The sequence below is a fragment of the Myotis yumanensis genome, unplaced genomic scaffold, assembly GCF_028538775.1.
Source record: "Myotis yumanensis isolate MYYU_CA2020_CCGP unplaced genomic scaffold, mMyoYum1.0.hap1 SCAF_4, whole genome shotgun sequence".
Classification (NCBI taxonomy): domain Eukaryota; kingdom Metazoa; phylum Chordata; class Mammalia; order Chiroptera; family Vespertilionidae; genus Myotis; species Myotis yumanensis.
The window spans coordinates 15,193,358-15,221,217 of record NW_027223755.1 but is presented as its reverse complement, the minus strand read 5'-3'; the positions used below and the strand labels follow the sequence as shown (position 1 = coordinate 15,221,217).

At 48.9% G+C, this 27,860-nt stretch overlaps 1 protein-coding gene across 7 annotated transcripts in view; it reads right to left on the bottom strand.

Moving 5' to 3' along the window:
- Nucleotides 1-27,860, bottom strand: part of TRIO (trio Rho guanine nucleotide exchange factor) — a 318,911-nt gene that overhangs the window by 127,441 nt on the left and 163,610 nt on the right. For all 7 annotated transcript variants that reach the window (XM_070411908.1, XM_070411909.1, XM_070411910.1 and 4 more), the window contains exons 10-13: nt 24,062-24,184; nt 10,895-11,086; nt 4,002-4,171; nt 2,849-3,023 (exon numbers count right to left, since the gene is read on the bottom strand). In XM_070411908.1, the coding sequence (XP_070268009.1) occupies nt 2,849-3,023; nt 4,002-4,171; nt 10,895-11,086; nt 24,062-24,184 (660 nt within the window). The remainder of the gene's footprint in view (nt 1-2,848; nt 3,024-4,001; nt 4,172-10,894; nt 11,087-24,061; nt 24,185-27,860) is intronic.

Below are 27,860 nucleotides of genomic sequence, written 5' to 3'. Positions count from 1 at the left end.
GGCTGTGCTGTCCTCACCACCTTGGTGCAAACCGTTCCTTATGTACTCTTTAAAAATTAAGAGTAAAATGATAACATCCAGAAGGGAGGAAAAGCCTTCTTGTGGAAGAGTATCATACGATACACTTCAATGGAAACACATCTCCCATCGATCCTATTCCTTTCTCCGCATGAGCAGTGAGCGAATTAGTGTGAAAATCCGTGAACGGGAGAGTGTGTACAGACTCCGGCTAGGAGATGGGAAATAATAAAGAACTACGGCTTCCCCAAACTCCTTGCACAAGTCTTCTCAGTTTATTCTTTTATTACAGAGGCCATATACAACATGCATATTATATTAACCTATTAAGTTATGCTTATTAAAAATCAACAAATTTAAACAACGGCAAATTAGACATAAACCAAAAAGCCACTGGGGGAAAATATTGTTAAAAAGGGAAAAATTGACCATATCTTTAACCTTTATCTCCACTCTGAGGGGATTCTTTCTAATGTTAATTTGTTTCCTGGCGCTGAGGGAGAAGACACGTGTGTGGTGAGAGACAGACGCGGGAATGGTCTCACGGAGGAGGCACCATCAGGCTCGGACGGCGTCAAGCAACGGGCAATAAACACGGATCAGTGTGCTCAGACCAGCAGGATCTGAAAACACTCGCTTGGCATAAAGAACCCTGGCATGGCCGTGATCTAGGGTCATCAGGAAAATCCCGCCCACAGTTTAGCATTCTAGCTGGTCAACCATCCGAGCCAAGAAAAGAAATCTGTGCCAAAAATAAAGCTGATGAAAGTGGAAGTCATTTTTGAATATTAATTCTTTGGAGAAATAGCTTTGAAACAACTTTTTTAAGCGTATCGCAGAATTTTTATTAAGTCTAAATTTTCTCCCTAAAGACACAAATAGTTTAGTTATGACTGTTTCCCGTACCTAACCTGTCACAGGATGCTACGGTAATTATTTTGTTTTTCAAGCAATAGAGCAGATTTCACTGGTACACCCGGAAGCTGTAATCGCAGTAGGCTAAGGCAGAGAAAATCTCCATCCACTTTTCAGAGATGGAAATGCTACTCCAACTGAAATACAGAGATGTGGGGGATGTAAAAAAATCAACCAAGTAACAGATGAATTTCCACCAACAACATAACTGCATGCTTCCTATGGGTAGTCAGATGAGGCATTTTCCCAGTAAGAGAGAAAATCCCAGCTGAAACCTAAACTGCTCAGATCTTCATGTTTCAGGGTCATTCAAGAGAAAAAAGGTTCCAAGGGCCTGACGTGCTAAAAGATTTTACACTGTATCCTAGCGCCCTGTGAACGCACTGCAGGCTCCGTTTCCTGGGCTCAGGCGTCACCTGCCCGGCCTGGCAGCCTGGCCTTACTGGGCCACTCGGAACTCCCGGCTTTAGTGTGGGGAAGTCGTCTGGCATTCCTGACCTCCATTTAAAACACTGGTTCAATGAGAACAGAAATACAATGAATTATTTCCCCCTTTAAAGACCATTAATACAAGTGAAGCCAATTTCCCCCCCAAATAGCCAAAGGTCCTGGAAGGAGAAACTTCAAATAATGCTTCTGACTGCTTTGCGTTGCTTTAACTGAAACTATTTAATCAACAGCCACATTTACCAAAGCAGTTCCTCTAAAGCAGAGGTCAGAGAGGAAAGCAGGCTGCCTGCAGGGTCCTGCTCCCACAGGCTGCAGGCTGGCGGGGCGGGTCCTGATCGCTGAGGCCAGAGCCTTTCTCCACGTGGCTCCAAACCACGTGGCTCCGAGTGGATTTAAGTGTCAAGACTCAGAGAGCAGGTTGTTGTTTTTTCAGGGACGTGTGAGGGTTCAATACCTTTCTTGTCATTATTAAAAGATGATGATAATGAACACAGCCAAGGAGGTTGTCCTTTTATGAAACCACTGATGGAAGTTTACACAAGCAGCCAACCAACGGGCCCCACAGAAGGCCTGCCCAGGGCGGGCCTGGCCCCTGCACCACACGCCCCTCAGAGCAGGGCCCACAGACAGGCCTCGGGACGCACAGAAGGCCCACTTCAGGCGAAGGTAACCACGGCAGTCGACACTGAGCCCTGCCTCACCCTGCCTTTGGCGGCCCTTAGGGTCTGGGCCCCACGCTCTCACAGCACTGCTCTAACCCAGGGCAAGGGATCGATATGGGGAGAGCATCCTCCAGACATCCTGGTGGGCGATCTGGGACCCCCAGGCGGCCGTCACTACCACCCCGGCTGAGGTGAGCTTTGGTTCCTTCCCTCATGTTTCACAGACACTCGCAGTGTCATCCAACCACACTTCCTTCTGCCCACACTATCAAGTTCAAACAAAGCCCTTCCCGGGCACAGAACGTAGAACCACCTCCTTCTTGTGAAGAAAAAGGAAAGAAACCTGAACTTCTTTCTCCCAGTCACACATGAGGCGTAACAGTCGCAGTTAACTAAGAATGACAGACCATCTGAGACCCTTCTGTGGAGGAATTCCCTAACAGGCCCTCACGGCAGGCCCAGCGTGTCCCAGTCTCGGGCAGAGCAGGAGGGGGAGGGGAAGGGAGAGAGGACCCCTGCTTGAGCTTGTGCCCCTGCTCCCAGGACAGGGAGAGCTGCGTGGGACCCAGTGGAGGCGAGAAGCCAAGAGGGTGAGAGGGATCTGTCCCAGCAGCTCTGCCCTCACCCTCCACACTGGCCTTGCTCTATCCTGTGTGCGACGTGGGCCCGCTGTGCCTGCTGCCTCCGCCAGTTCCAACTTCAGACAGAGGAGCGGAGTCCCAGCCCCCAGTTCCCTTCCTCTCTCCTCCTGGCAGCGGCCCAGGCCCAGGGAAGGACACAGGGCGGAGCGGGCGGGCACTCACGTCGATGGCGTCCCTCTCGAAGATGCGCAGCTGCAGGAAGAGGTCCAGCTTGATCTTGCGCTCCTGGAACAGCTCCTCCATCTGGGCCTGCGCCTCGTCCAGCTGCTGCAGCACCGTCTCGATGTGGCTGATGGAGCTGTTGTGGGGGGTCTTGTTGTTGGAGATGGCCGAGTCCCTGGGAGGGAGCAGAGAGGGAAACGGGATTTCAAAGAGACAAACAGGAATTGGAGGAGCAAGTCGCACATTGTCAGATCCCAGATCCGGCAGCTCGGGACCTGGGGGGAGAGAGCCGGCAGGAAGCGGCTGCCTGTCTCAGAAAGGACGGCCGCCCCTCCCGCAGAACAACAGCGGCTTCCTCCTCCAGCAGCTCCCAGACCTGAGGGAGCGCGGGGCCTCTCCCGCCCACCTCTCCTCGCTCTCACAAGAATCTAATGCTCTCGTAAGGCCAGTCAGCAGGGATCACTTCCAGCCGCTTTCTCCTTAAGTTGACAGAAGAGCTGATACCTGTTTACCACGAACGGTGGTTCTATTAGTCACGAGGGGTTAAACGCCAATGCATCAATGAAGCCTCTATCGAGCAACGTTGCCTGACTTGGCAAAGCAAACACCAGGTGAAGTTATCACCAACGATTCAATACACTGGCCTCCGAGGAGCAGTCGGGAGACTTCATTTACGTAAACGGTCCCTGTGATGCGTCCAGCCCCAGCACTGTCCCCGACTTCCTGCCACCGGGTCCCCTGAGGGGCAGGTGTCAGCTGGGCCGGGCCTGCCTGGGCCTCAACTTTGAGAAGGGGGCACCCCACCACATTCTAGAGAGACCGGTCACCCGGGGCCTGAAGGACACGATCCTGGGAGGGTTAAGTAAAATTTCATTCATTACTAAGTAAGTGTTAAGAGGGAATATTAATAAAAGCTGAATTCTGGGAAGGTTTATTAGTCAATGCTGTAATGAGAAAAATTATAGAGAAAAAACCGTAAGGGGGAAAAAGAAAAGAGAGAGATGCTACTCTGCATTACGCTCACAGACGTTATTTGTTCTCTACCCCATTGGACAGAGAATTATAGGCAATTGTTCCCAAAAGCGAGGGGAAGGGGAAACGCTGGCAGGGTTTCAAAGGGCCTGTGCTCAGGCGGGAGGCGGGGCGGGCCCACCTCAGCTGCTGGATGAGGTCCTCCCCTTCCTTGATCACGTTGACGGTCACTTGCAGGGTCGTCTGCTGCTGCTGGCCGAACCGCTTGATGAGGTCCTGCACCGCCTCCACCGACTCGGCGTACACGTCGTCCAGCAGCTCCTTCTGCAGCTCCTCCAGCCATGTCCACAGCTGGAGGGAGACAGTGAGGCCCGTCACCGCCAGGGCAGGCCCCGTGCGAGACGGCGAGGGGGCGGGAGGGAGGAGAAGTACCCCAAACAGTCCGACAGCCAGCAGCAAAGAGGCACAAAAAACGCAGCATGTGATGGCTGCGAGGTGAGAAAGTGAACAGGCAGAGAGCCCAAGGGGACGATCAGAGAAGAGAAAGACAGGACGGGAAGTGGCTCTTCCCAATTCTGCCCAGGCTCCACCCGGGTGCAACAGAATCAGAAAAGACCCTCCAACACCTGCCACACGTGACGGCATTCTCTCACGCAGCCCGGGTGGCTTTTATTTCACTCTTAGCAAGGGCGTTGCAGTCTGTTGTTGATTATTAAACCGCTGCACAGACATGGGTGGTGTCCAGCCCTCAGAGAAGAAGGAAGCGTGGAGCGTGGTGGAATGAGGCCTCCCCAGGCCTGGCAGGAGACGGGATGTGGCACAGCTAGGTTCCACGCCCGGCCAGGCCAAGGTCACGGTCACAGTCCTTCATGAAGGAGTGGGCATCCCGAAACCCTTGCAAACCCTCACTGCCACTGCCACCTCACGAACACTGCGTCTGGGACCTGGGTGGGTAAGACCTCTGGCTTTGGTCTGGTGGGAGCAGAGCACTCCGCCCGCTTCGGGGAGCCGCTCCAGGTCTTGGGGAGCCGTTTGGCGAACTGGGAGGCAGTTAATTAAGCCGAATGGCCCCTGGGCGTGGAGATGGTTTATGTGAGGAGAAAATGCTCCCTGCTTCCCCAGGGATGTGAGAATCACCTCCAGCACCTTACACGTGTGGGTGCCAGCGGCTGCCTGAGCTACGGGACACACTGCCCAGCCGCCCGCGCCAGCCTCGGGGGCTGAGTCAACACCAGTGCACTTGCCGAAGCAAGTGTGTGCATTTGGCTTCTTGTTTCCAAACCCTTCCTTTTTGAAACTGCTCCGCTGAGGCATGTGTTTCTCTGAGAAATGCGCTCCTACACCCCCCTCCCCCCCCCACCCCCGCTTCTGGCCGTCTCAGTAACTCCTTGAGGATGGTTGACACTCTGAGGGTCCCTGGTGTAGCAAGGAAATGCAGTGATCTCTTAGGCTTGGAGGCAACACTTTGCGAAAGCCTCTCTTAAATTCACAGCTTCCCAGCACAGAATGCCTTTTCGGCAGCCCTTGGACACAGCCCTCCCACCCGAGGATTCCTGTCCTAGGATGGACACTGATGAAAAAGTGGACCTTTGCAACGGTTTTTTTTTTTCTGCCAAAAAAGAATAAAAGCAACAACAAATCACTTACTTCACTCCCTTCTTTCAAAGTCTCAACTGTGTTCCACCTTAATCCACGTGCTGCCCTAAAGCTGCCCCCACCCTCCGGTCACTGTGGGGGAGCCCAGGGACAGAGGGCCCCAGCACACCGGCTGAGACAGCCCCGCACTGAGAGACGGCAGACGATGGAGGACTCTTCGGGAATGAATGGAGGGACACAGCGCTGTAAGCTGCTGAGTTTAGGAATAGTGCTCCCTCAGCATATTATGCTCACCCAGGGGAGTTGAATAATTTAAGCAAATGTACATCCAAAAAGGAGTGCTCTTCTCTCGTGTGACCTAACATTAGTATCAATGAGGAGAAAGGCAAAGGAGCCAACGCTCCCCGAACACTGACTGCATCACAGGAGGGTCTGGCAGACACTTCAGACCACACGCTGGAGCCATCGTAGCCCCTAGCTTTAGTGACACTGTGCTTTTAAAAGCTAGCATCTCATAACATTAGTGGAAATGAAATGCGTTAGTAGAAATGAAGTTTATTGTGCAAACAAACAGAAATGCAAGTTTTTAAAAGCCCGCTAGAAGAACACTGCAATATCAGCAACGCAACATTAATTAGGACAGCTGGTAGGAGTCCGCAGGTCCCTGATGAGACACACCTCCAACACAGCTGTCCCAAGTCCCCTCCCCCATTCAAACAGCTGGGTCAGGTCTCCTGCTGACCCTGTGTGACCCCGCCAGTGGGACAGGATGCGGGGTGGGGGAGGTGTCTGCAGAATTCCTCTTCTCCAGCAAATACTACCATTTGACACGACTACCACTAAATACCATTTAAGTGACAGGACCAGTTGAACAAGTCTTGCTTCTACACACTGTGGAGAGGAGAGGAGTGCAAACCCCCGCTTGAGGAGCAATGCACCGCTGTGCCCCGCGACTCCACGCCACCACATATGAGGTCGTATTTTATCCCCAAGTAATTAAACCGAAACACTTCTCCTGAGAGGGAACGTGGAAGAACAGTGAAGAGAACCTCAGGTCCATTCCTCACCTGGATCCAGGTGTCAGTTTATTCTCCTATAAGACAGGCCTGGCAATAATGCCTGCCTCGCAGGCTCCCAGGAAGATGAGGTAGGGTCATGCACCCACGTGAAGAGGTAGGTAAATGTTAACCACTGCTATTAGTCTTGTTCTTGCAAGGAAATTTCTTCTAATAATAAGACTCACAATGTTTTAAAAGCCTTTTTTTCCCTAGATGTTATTCAAAATGTATCCAGGTTCCTACCAATTGTTCAAAATATGTCACAGTCTGGTCAGCTTAACACCATCCAACATTTTAACCTTTCACACCTAAAAATAGGACGGCGTGAGGAAAGTTGCTGGGATGTCTGGGCTTCTATAGAAATCACTTCCCCTGGCTTCCAGGGGACGTGCCAGGAGTGAGGCCTTTTCCTTTCCTCCGGGTAACCTTTAAAGAACTAGCTTATTCCCTCCACATCCTGGACACTTCAACACATGTCCATGGGGGAACATGCCCGCCCAGTGGAGTGCAGCTGTGCAGGAGCCCGCAGAGACCGTGCTGGGATCAGGCAGGTGAAGAGGGGGAAAGCGAGGTCGGAGGAGCGAGGTTACCTCTAAGTCCATGATGTTCATGCCCAAAGGTCCTTTCCCCTTTAGAATGTTTCTGTCTGGTCCCAAGGAAATATTCTCATTCAAAAAAATCTCAGAGAAAAGTGCCCTGGCTGGTTTGGCTCAGTGGATAGAGCATCACCCTGCGGACTGAAGGGCTCCAGGTTCGATTCCTGTCAAGGGCACAAGCCCAGGTTGCAGGCTCAACTCAACTCCAAGTGGAGGGGGGGAGGGGGGGCGGTGGGGTGCAGGAGGCAGATGATCAATAATTCAAGCTCACCACTGATGTTTCTATCTCTCTCTCTCCTTCTCCCTTACTCTCTGAAATCAATAAAGATATACTTTTTAAAAAAGTCTCAGAGAAAAGTATTTCTGATGTCGATTTTAGATGAACTGATGCATTCGTCGTGCAACGGGATTCAGGCAAAGCCTATGTTTAAGTTTTGAAAATGCTACCTATGCCTCCTAACATAACCTCTGCACAAAGCAATGAGAAAAGGTCTCCAGGAGGCCTGAAAATTTTTACCACAAGCTTCCTGAATGTGAAGAAAGAAACCTGTACTCCTGTGCTAGCTGTTAATTTGCAATAAAAGGTAAATCTCTGCTTGACAGCAAGAGTTTCATTCTAACCAAGTTCTCAGCAGCGTGGACTCTATGAGTAAGAACTGTGCCCACAGCCTCGGCTCCTCAGGCAGCCAGACTTAGGCAACGCTGCCCCCTAGAGGCCCTCTGAGCTGCAGCCAGGCCCACTTCATGGAAGAGAGCTTGAACCCAGCCCACAGTGGCTGCAGTGTGCACAGGCCTGGGTCACAGAGCAGGCTGGGCTAGGGAGACACAGGGATTTCTGGGGAGAAAAATGACAAAATCTGGATCCTGTGTCCACCCGAGTCTGACCCGTTATACCCTTCCCACAAACTGTGCTGGGTGGAACCTAAAGGAGGAACCTCGCTCTGCTGGGAGAAACCCCCGAAAAGCCCCTTCCTCACTAACTGGGGAGTGAGACCCCACCAGAGAGGACTCCTAAAGGAACTCATGGAGGGAGGGGGGATCCCAGGGAAGGACTGAGCTGCCAGCTGATTCTGTGGGTGGTAGAATTGGGACCCTGAGATTTGGGGATTGCTCTAGGGACAACCACTCTCCAGTGCACAGTCTGCACGCAGGCTATAAACCTGCTCGCAACACACCAGCTGTGGGTGGCCTTGAGAAATCCTTTGGCGCTCTCTACCCTCAGTTTTCTCATCTATGAAATGGGCTCATGTTACCACATATGTCTTCCCTAACTGGCAAAGCCAGTTTGAGAGTCAATTACTACAAGCACTTTATAAACAAAAGCTACTGCTGTTGGCATCTATTCTTGTCTGTGACTAAGATGATCATTCGGGTACCAGTGGGGATGGGTGAGCAGTAAGGTGGTGTGGGAAGCACAAAAGCCACAGCTCCCAGCTGCAAGCCAGGAGCAGAAGTAGGTAGTTTCAATGGCAACTGGCAGGTGGAATTTCAGAAGGCACCATTCTAAACGTAAAATGGGATCCAGTTTCAGGTACGAGAGCAGAAATCAAAGGGGAACTGTTCAGCCATGAGCAACACAGCACCTCTTAAGCCTGAAACTGCCCACGCACTCCTGGTGCACACGCCCGTGGCCCTGATCAGAGGAGTGAGGGTTCAGCAGCACCTGGGTGTTCTCGGTGCAGAACTCGGTGCTCTTGGGTGGGTGATCAAAGATCTCTTCATATGATGAAAGGGAATTTATGAAGGATGCATGGGCTGGGCAAATCGAAGTCAGTATCATGAAATAATAGCAAAGCAAATATGCGTAAGAGGAGAAAAGGGGAGAAGCCAGGAGCAAACCAGGTGAGGACGGGATAAGAGGCCACTCCCAGTGCTCTGCACCCCAAGGAGCAATGAGAGTCCCCGTAACCCTCCTCCAACCACAGTGCAAGATCCAGGGAGAGTGAGCACTTGCTGGGCTTAAAGAAAGAAGTCTGCCTGCCCAAGTGGTAGCATGAAAATGGAGCCAGGCTGGTAAGCCAGACAGAACAATCCCCAGGTGACTGGCGCTTTCTTTCCGACTCCTGAACAAAATGAAAGGGTCCGTCCCAGGCATCACCCCAAACAAAGCCCGGTGCCAGTTCGAGTGTAAGTTTGCAGAAGCAGAGCCCACGGCTCCTTTCCTGAAACCCAGCGGGAATCACAGCTGATCCAAATAGAACGACCTTTCCTGGGAAACCACGGCCTCTGGGAATCAATGAACAGAACCCCACTCAGGGCCCTGAGTCCATTCCAGAGACAAGCCTGGCCAGGACCACCTGGTGGCCTCACACAACCCACGCATTTCCAAGGTAATTATTCATTAACTCCGGACCCATTTTTGAGAAAGAAGGTGAATGAGTACAAATGGATGAAAATAATTGTGCTTTTGCTATATTTGAAAATGGAAACATGTCCCTCTATCATTAAATCTCAGAACATGTGCTAGAAATAGACATCATTATTCCCAGTGACTGAGCTCTCCTAAGCCTGGTACGGAGGCCAGCTGTGGGTACAAGGGTAAGTGAGACAGTTCTGGTCTTCAAGGCACCTTACATCCACCAAGAGAAACAAACCAACGTTTGAAATATGTGACACAGAAGTATGTTTTCCACTGCCTTCCCTTGTGCACAACCTCCTGAACATTCTAGTGGCTCAGGAGACACTTCGGGATGAATGAGCGAGAGAGTGAAGGAATGAGCAGTGGAAAGTGCACTGGAAAGGAGAGGACAGGTAACGAAGACTCATCATGGGAATATTATACTCGGAACTGATGTGAATAAAACGCTGCAAATAATATGAAAGGGTCTAGAGAGATTGAAGGTGGAAAACAAATGCAGGAGAATAAAAGTTCTCCCAAAATAAAATCCAAAGTTGTGTGAGACTAATCAACAGTTCTGTTAAATACTATTTTAAAAACGTTTTTGAAAAGGCAGAGCACCAGCCCTCATCTTCTAAGAGGAGGTTAAGCCTCTCATGAATTCTTTTCACAGAGAGGGGAAAAAAAGAGGGAGAAAGGGGACCCAGAATGCTTCCAAACCCAAGTTTACGGGTGAAATTGAGGCTGACGCCTCCATCAACCACCTTCCGCATACAGCCTCCAGGCATAAAATATCACCATCTCCATGAAAATATCTCCTCTTCTCTCTCCCCAGAAACAAGTAGTATTCTGTGTTCTGTCCTCTGGGGGTGAGAGAGTAAAGAGCCCAGAGATCTCAACACACAGGACTGGAATGCCTGGTATGGGACAAGAGTTACAGGCACCAACCTTTTTCCAGGTGTGAGTCTTAAAAAGAATTTCGAATTGCAGAGCTAACACTGAGCAGACATCACCAAAGCCGATATGGCCTTAATTAATGCTGATGTCTGGTACATTCAGTATTCTGCAAAGTTCACTTTTATTAGTATCTGAGAATGGCCACACAGGCTGATAAAATCAGAAGGCAACTGTGACTTGGGCCACATGACAGGCTGACACTGAAGGGAAACCCAGCAGCTCTGACCACAATGTGTGGGCCATCTATGCTAAAACAGGTGCACGCTGTCTCTCTCCAACTTAAAGGATCTCCTTCAGCTCAGCTCACCTCCTCGTCCACACCTCTCCCCAGACGCCCACCCCTCACGGGCCACCCCCAGCAAAGGCTGCCTGTGCTTGTGCTGCAAGGAAGGCCCCGTCCGCGCTGACTGCTCCGCTGGAGGGAGCAGGCTGCCATCACCACTGCCCAGCTCTGGTCCACGCTCTCACGTCACGGCTTGTGTCAGAGACCCTCGCAGTCCCGGGCTCTCCTGCCCCTCCGGGTTCTCACCTCTTTCACGTGCGTGTGAAAGGACACTGACATGTCCAGTAGGATCTTCCGTTGCTCAACACGCCGAACAAAGTCCTGGATCCGGTCTTCGAGCTGATGGGCGGCCTGATAAATCTCTTCGGGGTCACATTCCCCCGTCTGCGCCAGCTGCTCCGCGGCCTCTAGCAACTTGTCCGCATTGGTGTATGTGTTCTGCACGAGAGAACAGCCAGAGAAACACACGGTGAACAACACACCCCGGCCAGGCCGGGGCCACGGCACTGTACTCAGTCTGCGCTGCTCCCGATCATTTCCGCGAATCAAACAGAAATGCGACGGAAAAGCTGACTTCAGTTACTACACCCCTATCAGCAGCCTCGTCCAGTCCTATCTCAGACAGTCAAACCTCGAACCTCATGACCGGCCCTTCCGTGTCCGGCGGCGAGAGGTATCTGCAGGCCATCGCTGGCCGTCCTGACTCATCCAGGGCTCTGAGCCCCTGCACCTGCACAGCCGGAGACGGCGCGGAGCCGCAAGGCCCGCTTCACTTCTCTCGTGCTGGGACGGAGGACGGTTCCAGTTTTGTGCCTTTCACTATGAGAGAGCACACATGATCATTCCAAGTGCAAGTGACAGGTTAATGCCACAAGGACGTAAGTAAGTCGCTGCCCCTTTTCACATGTTTCTACTTACTGGCACATTTTCTCAGAAAAAGGAAGTAATAACTATAATGGCTACAAAAGAGCCAGAGTTTAAAAGAGTTGGAAGTTAAGGGAGACAGGTGTCTAAACTACTCTGAAGCAGAGGTTGCAGATGGGTTCCTCAAACAAGCAGGTAGGCCAGAGCCCGAGACTGTTAACTATCGGGGAGAGGGGACTGGGAGAGGTCGGGCAGGTGCAGGACTTCCGAGAAGTCCCGGGAACCTTGTGTCTCCCCTTGAAAAATGGGTTGAGCCCTAGCTGGTTTGGCTCAGTGGATAGAGCGTCAGCCTGTGGACTGAAGGGTCCCGGGTTCGATTCCAGTCAAGGGCACATGCCTGGGTTGCGGGCTCAATCCCCAGTAGGGGGCGTGCAGGAGGCAGCCAATCGATGATTCTCTCTCTCCCTCTCTCTTCCTCTCTGAAATCAATAAAAATAAAAATATTTTTTTTTAAAAAAATAAAAGACAAAGAAAAACGGTTTGAGGCCTTCACCGTTCTCCTCCAATATTTTAGTTCTCCAGCCGAGCAAGGTCAGGACTCATCAGTGAGTGTGGGGAGGGTGTCCCTGTGGGAGTCCAAGCCTGATGGGGCAAGGGCACCCCTGCACCCCCATTGCTGACGACCAGGGGCACTAATCTTCCGAGGATGATGAGAGGCAGGTTCCTCACTGTGGGGAACGGAGTTAAGAATATAGGAAAGGGGAAAGCTGTTAACTGCACGGCACCGGAGGAGAACTGGAGGAACTGCTGTGAACGAGGAGGAGAGACGGCAGGGTCCCGGGTGGAGTGGACACGCTACAAGATGGCCCTGAGACATTTTACGGGGCCAAGAGTGTGGAAACCCCAAGAACAGTGTGGACAGGACACAGGAGCTGGCCTGAGGAGGCTCTGCTGGCCAGTCAGGGTGACGAGGTGAGCAGAAACATAACCGATGCAGTGCACTGAATGCGAGGAAGCTGTGAGGCCACTCTGACATAAATAAAACTGGATGAGGACCAGGCGTCTACAGAACGTCAGAGCACCTCCCACAAAGTGCGTACTGACGACCAAGGGGAAAGGACTCGCCGTCCAGTGGAGACGGCAGGCAGACGCACACCGTACCCAGGGGTCAGAGTGAACCAGGTGCACCAGACAAGTTAGAATCGTGTGCCCCCGACAGGTGGGGCCCAGCTGCACTCCGTGATGCCCCCGACAAAGATACACAGTAACCAGAATCTAACAGCCAGGAAACATCGGACAAACCCAAAGCGAGGCACAGTCTCCAAAATAACGGCTTGAAACCTCCCAAAGGGTCAGGTCGCAAGGCCAAGGGAGAATGAAGACCCTCCAGGCCCAAGGACCTCAGCGACGTGACAACTGAAGGTCCACACGGACCCCTTCAGCTGTGACAGCCTCGTGGGCTGCGAGGGCTGGAAGGTCATCAGGCATCAGTGTTAACGTCCTGACTTTGATGGTGGAATGGCGGTTGTCCAGCAGAATTTAAAACAGGAAGCACAGAGTACGTTCTTTATGCTGTACTGCCTGCAAGGTGAAAAATTTAAAACGGATGCAATACACAGCAGGACAGGTGTGAGGTGGCCTCCACAGGGACACTGACCCACACATACAGAGCAAGTGCCTCCAGTGCGCCGAGAGAGGGGTGGGGGCAGTCACCCTTGTGTGGGCAGCATGGGAATGCGGTGCTGACAGAGTCTACAGCAGTGGTTCTCAACCTTGGCTGCACATTAGAATCACAGCCGTGTTGTTTTGGGGGGAGGCCACAACATTAGTAACAAAGAAACAGAACTTCCGGAGGATGAGGCCCAGAAATCAGGATTTTAAAAAGATTCCCAGGTGATTCTAATGTGCAGCCAAGGTTGAGAACCACTGGTCTACAGGGACGATAAAGACCAGCTAATGTCTGTCTGCTCCTTTCATCACCATCCCCATGTCGCTTATTGTGCGTCAGAAACGAGTGTTCCCGGGCTGTCCAATCCCAACCACAGCCTTTTACGGGTAAGGAAACTGAGGCCTGGAGGGAGCCCATGGGCTCACGGACGAGGCGGGCAGGTGGTGAAATCGGGACTCCGGAGTCTATGCGTACACCACCCCATGCTGTTCAGCACCTGGCCTCCTCCACGCGTAGCCCAGTTCACGCACTGCTGCGAGGCTGGGTCCACGGTCACCTCCTCCTCCCTGTCCATCTGAGAAACCACCTTCAGGGGGTCTTTCCATGTTCAATACTATCCGAAGTCTCATGGCAACACTCTGTACTGTTAACAAGGATCTCTCAGAACTCTTTCTAAATAAAAGATGGAAGAGATGTTGAAGAATCCCTTAAAAGCGACTAATTATGGCCAGACTTGGAGAATGCCTGTGTACATTTCACATGTTCTTTGCAATCAAATTGTTTGACATAATTTGAAAGCAGTCAGTTCCCAATCTAACTGCAGAACTTTTAAGAGGACTGCTTTATATATATTGAGTTCTATATATACTCAGTGTGACATATTTAGACTCTTAGTTACAATAATTCCTACATAAAGGAGACACAGTGAAACTGCCCACTTCAAAAGAGCTTTGTAACAACAAAAGCTTGTTTTATAAACGCCCACCCTATGTCCTGTGCAAATCTTCCTGGCCCTCCACATCCCCGTGGTGCAGTCTGGCAGCCTGCCAACCACGGCTGTGACAAGAAGCAGCCCTCCATGGATGATCACACTTCAGAGCTGCACACCACCTCAGAGACATGGATGATCACACCACCTCAGAGCTGCATGTGGATGATCCCACCACCTCGGAGCTGCATGTGGATGATCCCACCAACTCAGAGCTCACGTGGATGATCACACCACCTTAGAGTTGCAGGTGGATGATCACATCACCTCAGAGCTACATGTGGATGATCACACCACCTCAGAGCTGCATGTGGATGATCCCACCAACTCAGAGCTCACGTGGATGATCACACCACCTTAGAGTTGCAGGTGGATGATCACATCATCTCAGAGCTACATGTGGGTGATCACACCACCTCAGAGCTCACGTGGGTGATCACACCATCTCGGTGCTGCACATGGGTGATCACACCACCTCAGAGCTCACGTGGGTGATCACACCATCTTGGTGCTGCACGTGGGTGATCACACCACCTCAGAGCTCACATGGATGATCACACCACCTCAGAGCTGCATGTGGATGATCCCACCACCTCAGAGCTGCATGTGGATGATCCCACCACCTCAGAGCTGCATGTGGATGATCCCACCACCTCAGAGCTCATGTGGATGATCCCACCACCTCGGAGCTGCTGCACATGGATGATCACACCACCTCAGAGCTGCACATGGATGATCCCACCACCTCAGAGCTGCATGTGGATGATCCCACCACCTCAGAGCTCATGTGGATGATCCCACCACCTCGGAGCTGCTGCATGTGGATGATCACACCACCTCAGAGCTCACGTGGGTGATCACACCACCTTAGAGTTGCAGGTGGATGATCACACCACCTCAGAGCTCATGTGGATGATCACACCACCTCAGAGCTCATGTGGATGATCACACCACCTCGGAGCTCACGTGGATGATCACACCACCTCAGAGCTCACGTGGATGATCACACCACCTCGGAGCTCACGTGGATGATCCCACCACCTCGGAAGTGCATGTGGATGATCACACCACCTCAGAGTTCACGTGGATGATCACACCACCTCAGAGCTCACATGGGTGGATCACACCACCTTAGAGTTGCAGGTGGATGATCACATCACCTCAGAGCTCACGTGGGTGGATCACACCACCTTAGAGTTGCAGGTGGATGATCACATCACCTCAGAGCTACATGTGGGTGATCACACCACCTCAGAGCTCATGTGGATGATCACACCACCTCGGAGCTCACGTGGGTGATCACACCATCTCGGAGCTGCAGAGGTCGGGAGGAGACTCACATTGGGGGGCCCCAGTACCAACTGTGTGACCCTGAGCCTCAGGCTAGAGGCCACAGATCACCCGCCTTCTGATGAATGAGGGAAGAGTCAGTCTAGGAACGAGCACTAGACGAATGCAGCAATGATGAGGGGAAAGGATGACTGCCATTACCAACGACAATAAGAATAACGACAGAAACTGTGGGAGCCAACAGGAACCTAGGCCCCATGACAACTAAACAGAACATGGGGTCCTGGGGTAGGAGGAAACTGAGCCAATCTGACCAAAGCACGGGCTTGAGTTAGTAACAGTTCATCGACACTGGGTCATTGATTGTAACAAACACACCATACCAGGAAAGACGGTAATAATCAGGAAAACGGGGGGTGGGGTGGAGGGTCTGGGAATGCTCTATGCCATTGTCACAGTTTTTCTGGAAATCTAAAACTGGCCTAAAAAAGCTTATTTAAAAATGTGTGTGTGTATACACCTAGCCCTTCCCTCCGAGAGGCTAACACTCCAGCCACCAGACGAGGCCTCTGGGGAGGGCAGGCTCTCCCAGTGACATCAGCTAAGGGCATCATCAGGGCTCCTCGGAGGCTCTGCCCACATCTGCCCACAAGGATTCTCCGATCACCAGAGGCGGCACCGTATAGGGACTTCCGGGATGAAGGGTGATGGAGATCCACGCTTCCCCGAGCGCCTCACCCAGGACCCACGCTCCGTCCACTGGTGGAGGCACGGCTCAGTCTCCTGCTTTATGCTGCACACACATTTTTAAGGAGCTGAACCCTGTTTTCTTGTTGAATGTCACTATAGCCCTGAAGCCGCTTACCTCTCGGGTGGATCTGCAGTGACAGTGACTTCCAACAGGCAAACATTGCGTTTCTGGAAGCTTCCCACCTCTTTGCTGGCAGGGAACGGCATTGCAACAATAAACGTCCCAAAGGAACAAGTGCATTTTACCTGATCTGGGACACTAAGCAGCATTCATTTAGTCCCACTTCTCATTTCACACTTGAAGAATGAGCCAGCACTGAGGGCTCAGTGCCTTCCTGGGGCAGCCGGCACGGGGCTGCTGGCGCCCAGGTCAGCACCGGCCTCGCTGACACCCAAGGCTGCTCTTCACATGAACAGCACCGCCCCCAATCCTTTTCCCAAGACATTCCACGAGTCAGTAAGCAGACAGGCCTCAAGTGCCAACTTTGGCGCACTTAATCTGTGCCCCACAACAGCCCTGTGATGTGGGCACCACTTTATTCCCATTTCACAAGTGAGGAAACTGAGGCAGAGAGAAGAGAAGTCAATCAGCAGAGCTAGGATTGTTCAAACAACAAATGCCTAGGCCAGGGTTCATCTTACAAGGGAAAAGGCAGTCACTTCCAGTTAGATTTAAAGAGAGGAGGGTGTCAGGTAGGAAAGCCCATTTCAGAGTCTGAAGAGCCTAGACGTCTCTCTCCTACCTGCCGTCCTGCTGCTGGGGGCATCTCTCCAGGCTCGGTTCCTCATCTGAGGGAGTAACAATCACTGCGGAGGAGGACTAAGGAGACAGGGCCAGGCCAGCGTGGGGGCCCAAAAGTTTCCTCTTTTCTTAAGAAGTGAAATAATTGCATAATTGCTACGAGTCAGGAAATAGGGTTTTTCAAAGGCGGACCAGAACTTCCTCTCTACCATCCTTGGGAGCTAAAGTCCCAAAGAATCTGGTGGGAAAGATGGGTTTTCCTGATCTTAGAAAAAATAGGACAGGAGAAAAACATGAGCATTTCAAGGCCTGACTTGAGGCTCTACTAACAATGTGGAGGAGTTCTGTATGTCCGCCTGCTGACTGCAGAGCATCCTCCTGGCAAAAGCTGAGTGAGCTCAGGACCGGCCTGGGAGTTAGAGCATCGGCCAGGGAGTTAGAGCATCGGCCATGGAGTTGGAGCAGGGACCAGGGAGTTGGAGCGTGGACCTGGGAGTTAGAGCAGGGACCAGGGAGTTAGAGCAGGGACCAGGGAGTTGGAGCAGGGACCAGGGAGTTAGAGCAGGGACCAGGGAGTTGGAGCAGGGACCAGGGAGTTAGAGCAGGGACCAGGGAGTTGGAACAGGGACCAGGGAGTTAGAGCAGGGACCAGGGAGTTAGAGCATCACCTACTTATCTTCTGAAAATACAGAGTGAAAGGTAAGGTTCCTGCTTCTAAATCCCACAGATCTTTCTTCTGGAAGACAAGATAATTCATGGGGCATATAAAATGCTGCTGACAGAAGCGGCTTCATGGAGAATACCTCCTGACAGGTCATGTCTGTGGAAGGTAATGTGAATCCCAAGGAACAAGCAGACCAGACAGAACAGCAATGGGAAGATGCTATGTTAGCGATGTACCAATCAATCGTATTAGAGAAATCTGTGACCCCAACATCAGCGTCTCCCTTGAGCCAGAGTTTTTTGGGTTTTCCTGGCTTTTGTGTTCAGAGCTTTTTCCATCTAAAAGGGAACATCAATGTGGACGACTATTTAGAAGACGGCTGTCAGAGAGCATCTTCCTTTCGGCCACTCATCTGAAAAAAAGCCTCACGTGGAAAGCGTTCTAAATCTCTTTCTTAAAGCTCCTGCATGAAAATTCAACATGGCTGCATATGCCACACTCTATAAACTCATTCGCACAGACTCTGTCAATAGTATGTAGCTACTCACAATCACTGTAACAAAGAAGGCCTGGACCTTAGGATGCATGCAGCCGCCCTGGGCTCTGCAAAGCTGCCTGCAAGAATGAGGCAAGTGCTTCCTTGTGTGGCCACAGTTGCCTTGGAAACAAAGCCTGAAGCCAGGCCTGCAGGGAAGGCGTGTGCCTTGCAGAAGTGCTGGCTGCATGGCTCTCCACCAAGCAAAGAGGAGGTTCCTCTCAGGTTCCTCCTTCCCAAAACACTAGAATTGTTCTAAATAAACTTATATTTAGCACATCTAAAAGGAATTCAACCATAAGACTTTCACCACTTCCTTTCTGAACCTGTTATGTTACTTCATCGTGCCACGACTCACTATTTTGAAGAAGCTGACTATATTACTTATTAAATCAATTACTCATTCAGGGTGTCTACACTAAAAACAATTTAGAATGTGTTTTACCAAGGGTCCTTCAAAACACAGCCCCAGGAGACAAGTTAACCAACTTCAAACTTAACTCTGAGAGGACCTTTCTTCTCCCTAAACCCAAAATTTGCTTCACCTTTTGAATATGCTTCAGAAAATGAAATAAGCTCCTTTTTAAGGCCTAAAGTACCTGTTTCCATTTTTAAGGTGCCTCCAAAGGCCATCCTGTCAAAAAACACACACCATAAATCTAAAATATGAACTTATCCCTTCCATTACAATGTGTTTTGACAGAAAGCAGTCAAAGATATGGAGGGCAGAGAAGGAAAGCGGGGGAAGGTAGTAGTCCATGTTAGCGGGCCTCATTCTCACTGTGCTAAAGCAAGACACAAGCAAGACACGGCATCTTGTTGTTTGGGACGAGCTAGGGAGCTGTCAGTGAATGAAACTACTGACACAAGTGTAATGATACTCAGCACTGACTGTCTGCCTAAAGCTCCTGCACATGGGCTTAGTAAGGCCAGGCTCCCAATGGAGCCCCTCACAGCCAAGATCTCTCCTGGCTTAAAATGCTGTCCTCCTCCCTCCTACCCCACCCCATCTTTAGTAGACAAGAGGGAAGGGCCAGAGAGAAGTCCACCCTTACTTTTCCAGGTCTTATGGCCCTCTCCCACCTTACTATGCTTGTGACTAGTTCCCATCGTAGAGGGCATTCATCTCAGAGGCCCGATGGTGCCCTCTGAGGCACAGCCAACTCCTAGAACCAGCTGGAAGTAGTTCTAGGGTGCTCTCTGTGATGTACCAGGTCTGCACGCCCACTGCTAGAGTCACTATTATTTCCTTCCGTATACTTACTCTGGGTTTTTCTTGTTCTATTTCTAGTTATTTTAGTTGTAGGGTTAGAGAGCTTATCTGAGATTTTTCTTGTTTCTGGGGGTAAGGTTGTAATGCTATGAACTTCCCTCTCGGGACTGCTTTCACTGTGTTCCACAGATTTTGGTTGTTTTGTGTTCATTTTCATTTGTTTCCAGGTAATTTCTGATTTCTTCCTTGATCTCATTCTTAAAGCATTCATTATTTAATAGCATGCTATTTAGCCTCCATGTGTTTGAATGTTTTAAGTTTTATTGTGGTTGATTTATAGTTTCATGCCCTTGTAATCTAAGATGCTTGATATGATTTCAATCTTCTTGAATTTGTTAAGACTTATTTTATGTTCTAACATGTGATCTATCTTTGAGAATGTTCCATGTGCACTTGAGAAGAATGTGTATTCTGCAGCTTTGGGATGAAATGTTGTGTAAATGTAATTAAATCCATCAAGATCTAGTGTGTCATTTAAGGTCGCTGTTTCCTTGTTGATGTTTTTTCTGGAAGATCTATCCAGTGAAGTCAGTGGGGTGTTAAAGTGCCCTGCTATGACTGAATTGCCATTGATCTCTTCCTTAAAGTGCACCAAGAGTTTTTTTTTTAATATACTTGGGTGCTCCTATATTGAGTGCATATATGTTTATGTTTCTTATTGGATCAATCCCTTTAGTATTATGTAGTGACCTCATTTGTCTTTTTGTTATAGCCTTTGTTTTGAAGTCTATTATGTGAGAAATAAGTATTGCAATCCCAGCTTTTCTTTTTTGTTTTGTTTCCATTTGCATAGAATACTTTTTCTATCCCTTCACTTTCAGTCTGTATGAATCTTCTGTTTTGAGGTGGGTCTCTTAGAGACAGCATATATATTTGTCGTGTTTTCTCATCCATTCAGCTACCCTATGTCTTTTGATTGGAGCATTTAATCCATTTATATTTAAGGTTATAATTGATAGGTACTTACTTATTGCCACTTATTTCTTTATGCCTATGTTCCTCTCTCTATTTCTTCTTCTTAAAGCAGTCCCTTTAGCATTTCTTGTAATGCTGGTCTGGTAGTATTGAACTTCTTTAGCCTTCTTTTGTCTGGGAAGCTCTTTATTTTGCCTACAATTTTAAATGATAGCCTTGCTGGACAGAACAGTCTTGGTTGCAGGTTCTTGCTTTTCATTTGAATACTTTGAATACTTCATGCCAATCCGCTTTGGCCTGAAATGTTTCTGTTGAGAAATCTGCTGACAGCCTATGGGAGCTCCCTTGTAGGTAACTAACTCTCTCTCTCTTGCTGCCCTTAAGATTCCCTCTTTGTCTTTGATCTTGGCTCTGATAGACTTTTAAATGTCTACATTGACCAATGACAATCACTGTGTGCCTACTGCGTGCTGGACTGCTATAACAGTGGTCAATTGGGCAGAAAGAGGAAAGTGGCAGAGCACTCTTTCAAAACCAACTGGGCATCTAAAACAAAGGGCCGTATCCAGTGACATTTTCAAGAGTGGGGAAGGTCTAAAAGTATTTAGTGCCAGAGAGAAAAGAACTAAGAGCGGGAGAAGTTGAAGATGTTGGGAAAAGAGGCCAGACTGAAGGGCCGGGTCCTGGCAGTACAGCGGGAAGGAGAGCACAGGCAGAGAGGGAACACCGAGATGTGAGAGAGAAAAGAGGCACGGCCAGGTGTGGGGTGGAGAGCTTGGAGCCTGCACCCCATTGTGAGTCTGCAAAGGAGAGAGGCCCACAGAGAGAAGAGGCTAGTCACCTGCACATAGCTCCCCAGAGCCCACACGGCCACGTGGCTTTGCTGCCCAACAGTCCCAGCTGTTGTCCCCCCGGCCTGCCTCTCACATCTTCTTCCTTGTCACCAATTGAAACTGACTCATTAGTAGGTCTTGGCTTAGCCAGCAAGAACTACCAGGGAAAGCCCCCTGACAGGTGGCCATGCCCATTCAGGGGGTCTGGGTCTGGCCTGTCGGCCCACCCTTTGCCTCCTCTCCATCCCCCATGCCTGGCAGAATGCCTGACACATGACAGGTGATTATTTGAAAGCCAGAGGGAGAGAATGTGGGCACAGATGTTTGCAAAGTCTGCAAAAGGTGTTTACATTTAAGGTTTCTTTCCATGAACAGCTAAGATTTAGCCTTAAGCCCTTTCAATTTAAGGAAAAGTGTGCCAGACACCCCTTAAAATCCCAGGGGCAATGAGCAGAGATGACAGGAAAGAACTGAAACTCCGATGGGTGGAGAGAGGAGCAGGCAAGCTCCTGCCTATCTCTGAACCAGTGTAAGAAGCAGACCATGCATGGCTCAGGGCTCTGCCCTTGGCTTGCTCTGGAAACCTTAAAGCAGAGACATTTCCTACAAAAAAGTGTTCTCGCTCTTGCTGCCCCGAGAACCTGTCTCAACAGCCTCAATGATCGTCTTAGACTGAATAAAACAGGTTTACCAGAAAAACATAGGGCAGGATGGGCGACAGGAGAGATTTCCCTGATTGAGAATGGAAGGAACCACAGGAATGGGAGGGAGGCGGTCCATGGGTGCTGGACACACTGGAGGACGTTAGTAGACCCTCGGCCTCTGTATCTGAGAGCGCTCAGGAAGGGAGGCGGGGCTGGGGAAGGCGCTGCGTGGGGCAGGAGCCTGCATCTCCAGAGCTTGGTTGTTGTCAGTCCCACCTCTTAGGTTCTTTGGTGCCTGAAGTCTTTGTTCACATGATCCAACTTTCACATCCTTCCTCGAACCATACTGGCTATAGCAGTGCCTTATCTTATGGAGAAAATAAAGGGGAGATAAGAGCACATTTTCCACATATTTTTGCTACAAGAGGAAGGCAAATACTTTCCAGCGAGTGCAAGAAGGGAGACCATGTATAATGTAGATAAGGAAAAACCCAGCTGCATCTACCTGTGGTGAGGCAGCTGAACACGATCTTTTCTTGTTTCTTGAGGTTGAGAAGCAGGAAGGTTGGGATTCTCGTTTTCACTTCACATATGAAGACATGTAAAGAAGGTAATGTTGCCCTAGCTGGTTTGGCTCAGTGGATAGAGTGTCCGCCTGCAGACTGAAGGGTCCCGGGTTCGAGCCCAGGTTGTGGGCTCGATCCCCAGTTGGGGGTGTGCAGGAGGCAGCCGATCAATGATTCCCTCTCATCATTGATGTTTCTATCTCTCTCCCTCTTCCTTCCTCTCTGAAATCAATAAAAATATATTTTTTAAAAAAACACAAAAAAGGTCACGTTTTAAAGGCATTTTCACTGAATAGGACTTCAGTGCAGTTTGTTTAGTTCCCATAATTCTAGCCCATATTTAGTTCCTTGAGGTTCCCCTCTCATGTAGAACCTATAGACAGAGCAACCATGGTTTACTGCTGTTTACCTCTGTTTTATAGACTTTGAGATTATCATGTTAGATGTATATTGACACTTTTCCTTTTATAATTGAACACCCTCTTTATTTCTAATAATGGTTTCATGCTTTTAAGTTTATTAGTTTAATATTCCAATTCTGATACTAGTTTTTGTTTATTTGTTTGTTTGCTATAGTTTCTTGGTAGATCTTTTTCTACTAGTTTATATATTTTTAAACTTCCTGGGTATTTATGTTTTAGGTGTGTCCTTTGAAAACAATATACAGCATGATTTCTAAAAGGTATTCAATTGGATAAATCTTTGTCTTTTAACAACTATAATCTATTTGTGTTTACTGTAATCACCAATACTTATAGACAAATTATTATATCTTATTTTGTGATTTCTATCATGATGTCTGTTCTGATTTCTTTTCTTTCCAACAGATTCATCTAGTGAGTTTTTATTTATCTAATTTTTTGTGTTCTTTTCCCTTTAAACTTACTTGGAAGTGATTTCTATTCCTACACTTACAGTGGTCATTTGAAAATGCTAACATACACTCCTGAATTTGCACATGCAAGAGAAACCACTCCTCCCGTGTCCTCAGAACACCTTCCCCTCTCCAGAGTTGAAGTGGTTGGTGCTCTAGTTCCCTCTGAAGCTGAAGTCTGTAACTCCACATCAAATCGCTGTCTTTCGTTTAAGTGGTCGATCCATTGAGATTTATAGACATATTTACCAACTATTAATCCCAGCCCTTTCTTCCTAGATGCACTTCCTCTCTAAGAGCCTATTCTTCAGACAAGAGAGTTAACCTCAGAAACGTTAAGAGACTTTCCAAAGTCACACGGCGAGTGAGCACAGTGGCCCACCCTGAACTCCACAGCTCCCGGGTTCTGGACACACCACAGCCTCCCCACCTGCTTCCTAAGCACACACGGAGAAGAACTGGGAAAAGGACAAGAATGCCGGCCCAACATTTCAGAAATACAAGGCCCTCTGGGTATGAACGGAACTTTCACAAGCTAATCAACAGACACTTGGCACCATAACTGTGGCAGAACATTCAAGATGTTTTTCTGTTTCAAGAACATCACAGTTTTCAAAAGGGTCAACTGACTGCATCATCTTTTGCCTCCGTTGGCCAGGTACCCTCTGAAATCTGAGCATCAACTCTTCTGAGTCACCTTCACACACATGTAGCCAAGGCTAGCTCTCCTCAGCTGTGGTTACAACAGATTCAAAACCAAGCACACAGGTATTTACAGGAGAAAACAGGGAAAGCCATTGTCTTACCTGTGCCACTTCTTCAAAATCTTCGTGCCGTTTCTGCAGAGCTCTGGCCCGATGGAGAGACTTCCCCACACCTGTATGTTTGCTCAGAAATGCTTCCCCATGGTTCTCGATCCAGTCCAGCACCTGCAATGAAAACAAGAGTTTGGCCATAAAAACGACGGCCTGCGTTGCTCAAGGTTTAGGGCTATCTACTGAAGATACATGCTGTTGTCAAAACTCTATTTAAAAAGAAGAAGAAGAAAAATGAAAGCAATTGTATACTAATCTAACACACTTGAGAATTATATCTTCTATCAGCTTTCCACCACAATTCTAATCAGCTCTTACTTTAAATGTGTAAATCTATGTAGTGATGTTACAGCAATGATGATTAATTTAAACCTCACCTCACTTCATGACCGAGCCACCAAATCTGACTGCGTATGATCGGAGTTATCAAGCCACAGAGACCAAAGTGCAATTCAGGCTTAACTACAGTTAGTGTTTTCCTGTCTCGTCCTTAGAAGACTTGACACATATCAGTAAAACACAAGAAAACAAAGCCCTTGAACGCCTCTGTCCTGGTCTTTAAGGGCAATTTCTTCTATAAACTAAGCTGTTGTGAAAGCTGAACAGTCTGTGGATTTAATTACTTAAGTTCTTGTTGAAATCCACTCCACTGCAGAGACAGAGGGAAAGTAGAGCGTACGCCCGACGTTTCCAGCTCACAGTGGGGACCGAGGAGTTCACCAGCTCTCGGAGTGGCGAAAGGCTGACAATAGCTAACGAACTATTTACACGACATCAGATGCACACGTTGTCACTTTCTGATGGAGCGGAAGTAACTAGCAAAAAACTCAGTCAGTGCTGTCTTTGACTAGAAACTAAAAACACTAACTAAAAGGGCCATCTAAGTATTTAAATAGAGTTGTTATTATGCAGCTAAAGCACTGAAGGCTGCCTTGAACTTGCATTTAAGTGACTGTGGTAACTAGGCATATGGATCAAAAGGATTTGGGACTGCAGAACCACCTGGGCAGGCACAGCTAGGATGGTGGCCTACAGGGCAACCTGGAAGCCCGCCAGCCACAGCACTCCACTGAGGCAAATAAAAGGGCCTAGCCTGGGGTTCGCTGCTGCAAAGGGGATCCCTTGCCCTCTGTCACCTGCACTACAGAGATGCCAGCTGTGCTGACAGGTGTCCAAAAGAAAAGAGACAGCAAGGGCCCGAGCCCCCTGTCCAGGGACAATGGCCTTGCTCCCCATTGCTCCAAACCAGTGACCTTGGGAAGCCGAGGGTCTGAGGGGGTCCCTTCTACGCAGGGCTTAGCAACATTTGCAATAAATAAAATGGCTTGCGAAGGGGACTCAATCTCTGTGGGCCTCTCTGAAGGCCCTTGTAGAATCACAGATGCTGAGAGCAGAAGTGTGTGGGTACCTGGAAGGGGAGGAAGTGAGGGGTGTATGGAGGCCAAGCTCTGCAGTGGGTGCTCGGGCCACACGTTTACCTTTAATTGTAGATAGTTCATGTCTGAAACTTTCTGTCAGCACCACCACTCTGCCAGTCACCTGGGGGCACACTACAGAGTAAGTCTCATGGGGTCCATTTGTATTCTGTCTATCACCTCAGCCCCCATCCTTCTAAAAGCTCTCTCATTTCCCCCCCTCACCTCCGGCCCCTGCATACAAACACAGGTTCTGAGCTGCAGTTTCCCTACTGGCTCAGTGGTGATAACCAGGCCAGGTTGCAAATGTTCCGTGATATCGGGGTGAAGCACCTTAACATCAGAGTGGCACATACACAGCACCTGAGCAGCCCCACCCACAGACACAACCCGAGGCAGCTTCCACCTAATTGTAAGCACTGTGGTGGCACAGCTAAAAGGTTCCATTGCTTTCTAACTAGTGCACTTAGTACATTACTTTTCTTCAGAGAGAAAGAGAGAGAGAGACCTTTAGTATCAGTACTGTCATTAGAAGGTGGTGCTACACTCACTGCTGGACTTCAAGGCACATATCAAGCTACCGAATTGTTTAGACCACAGGCTCTTAGTACATATTTTAAAACACATATTTTAACATGCACTCCTGAATTAATGTCCAATGACAATTTCAAGACATCTCAGCCTTAAGGAATGGACCCGGTCAATGGAATGTGCCTCTGGACATGAGGCCAACCTCATGCAAAGACAGGGGTCAAATATTGTAAGACTGAAAAGAATTCAGGGCTATATAAGTAGTACCTATGCCTCAGTCCTCCTGCCCGTCAGGTCTGCATGCAGGGCTGGGAGGCACTTTTTACTGTAATTATGGTATATTCTGTATATTCCTCAACTGTAAAAAAATAAAAATAAAAATAAAATGAGGCCATGGGTAAGGAGCAAACCCGATGATTACTGGTGGCTCAATACAGACCTGAAATGTGGCACAATTTCAAAAGGTAAAAGGTGAACATTATTCTTGATAGAAAGGGCTGGGAAAGCAAAATGCAGTATTTAAAAAATAATAACAATCGCTCAGCCGGTTCCATGGTTGAGCGTCAAACCATGAACTAAGAGGTCCCCGGTTACATCCCGGTCAGGCACAAGCCCGGGTTTTGGGCTCGATCCCTGGTATGGGGAGAGCAGGAGGCAGTCGATCAATGACTCTCTCATCAGGGAGGGACTTTCTCTCCCTCTCCCTTCCTCTCTGAAATCAATAAAAGCATATTTAAGAATAATAATTTGTTTTTTAAGCCCAAGAAAGTGTTTCAGGAAGCGTAAATTAGAAATGAAAGCTATTATAAGCCAACTGCTCAGGGTTATCATGGGCATTTTTCTTTCATCAGTGGTTCCTTTAGACAAAATTGTAAATACCAGGTCAAATTATACTTCCAACAAATATGAAAGCAATTCAAAGAAGAATGTACAAAGTCCAAGCAGTTATTTAGAAGGGTAGCAGACAAGTATGAAACCCAGTTCGTGTTCAAAACCAAACCCCCTCCTAGGCTTTTGCATCTTTCAAGTCGGAGAACTTTTCCCAGATTTCCACGGAATCCTGAATCAATAAACTGGTCCAAGGAGCATTTCACAGACATGCTTGTGGATTCTTCCCACTTAAGACATACATGTATTTGCAAACCAGGGGGCTTCATCAACCTCGGCCAGCCGCCTTCCGACCTGAGCTGTGGAGGCGGCTGCCATCTCTCTGCCTTGTGACCTCGAGCCCAGGAGCAAGGCCCACCAGGATTTGCTGCTTTGCTGCCAGATGTGGGAGGAGATCCTTCCTCTGTGTGTCGGTGCCCTCTAATGGACTCAGTGACAGCACCAAGGTCAAGCCCGCTCCCAAGTGAGCCCAACACCTATGTCTCTTAGCATCAAATGTCAGATATGCAGGAAATCCTATGGATTGTTTAGCTTAATTCCAAGTTTGTAATTACAAGATTGAACATGACGATGGTAAGTATGGTTATGCCCATTTCTCAGCTAATAATGAGATTGTTGTCAGCATGCTATCTAGGACGCTGTTATAAACACTAGATAAGACCTCTGACACTAAACAATCAGGAACATATTAAGCCAGTCTATTTTTACTGGTAATTCATGACTCAAAGAGTATTCAGAGAAAATATACAAACATCTGTCAATTCCAGTTACTGTTTGAAGAGACATACACAGCAAATTTTTTCTGTTCTAAGTCAGGTTTTTTGTGTGTAAAAATAAAAACAATAAGCTCTTCTGATTCTATATTCAGTTAAAATAACTATGATTACATGAAGCAAATCAAAAAACAAAGGTACTTCTCAGATACTCTGCATTGGTTCTTTTTTATATAAAATCAA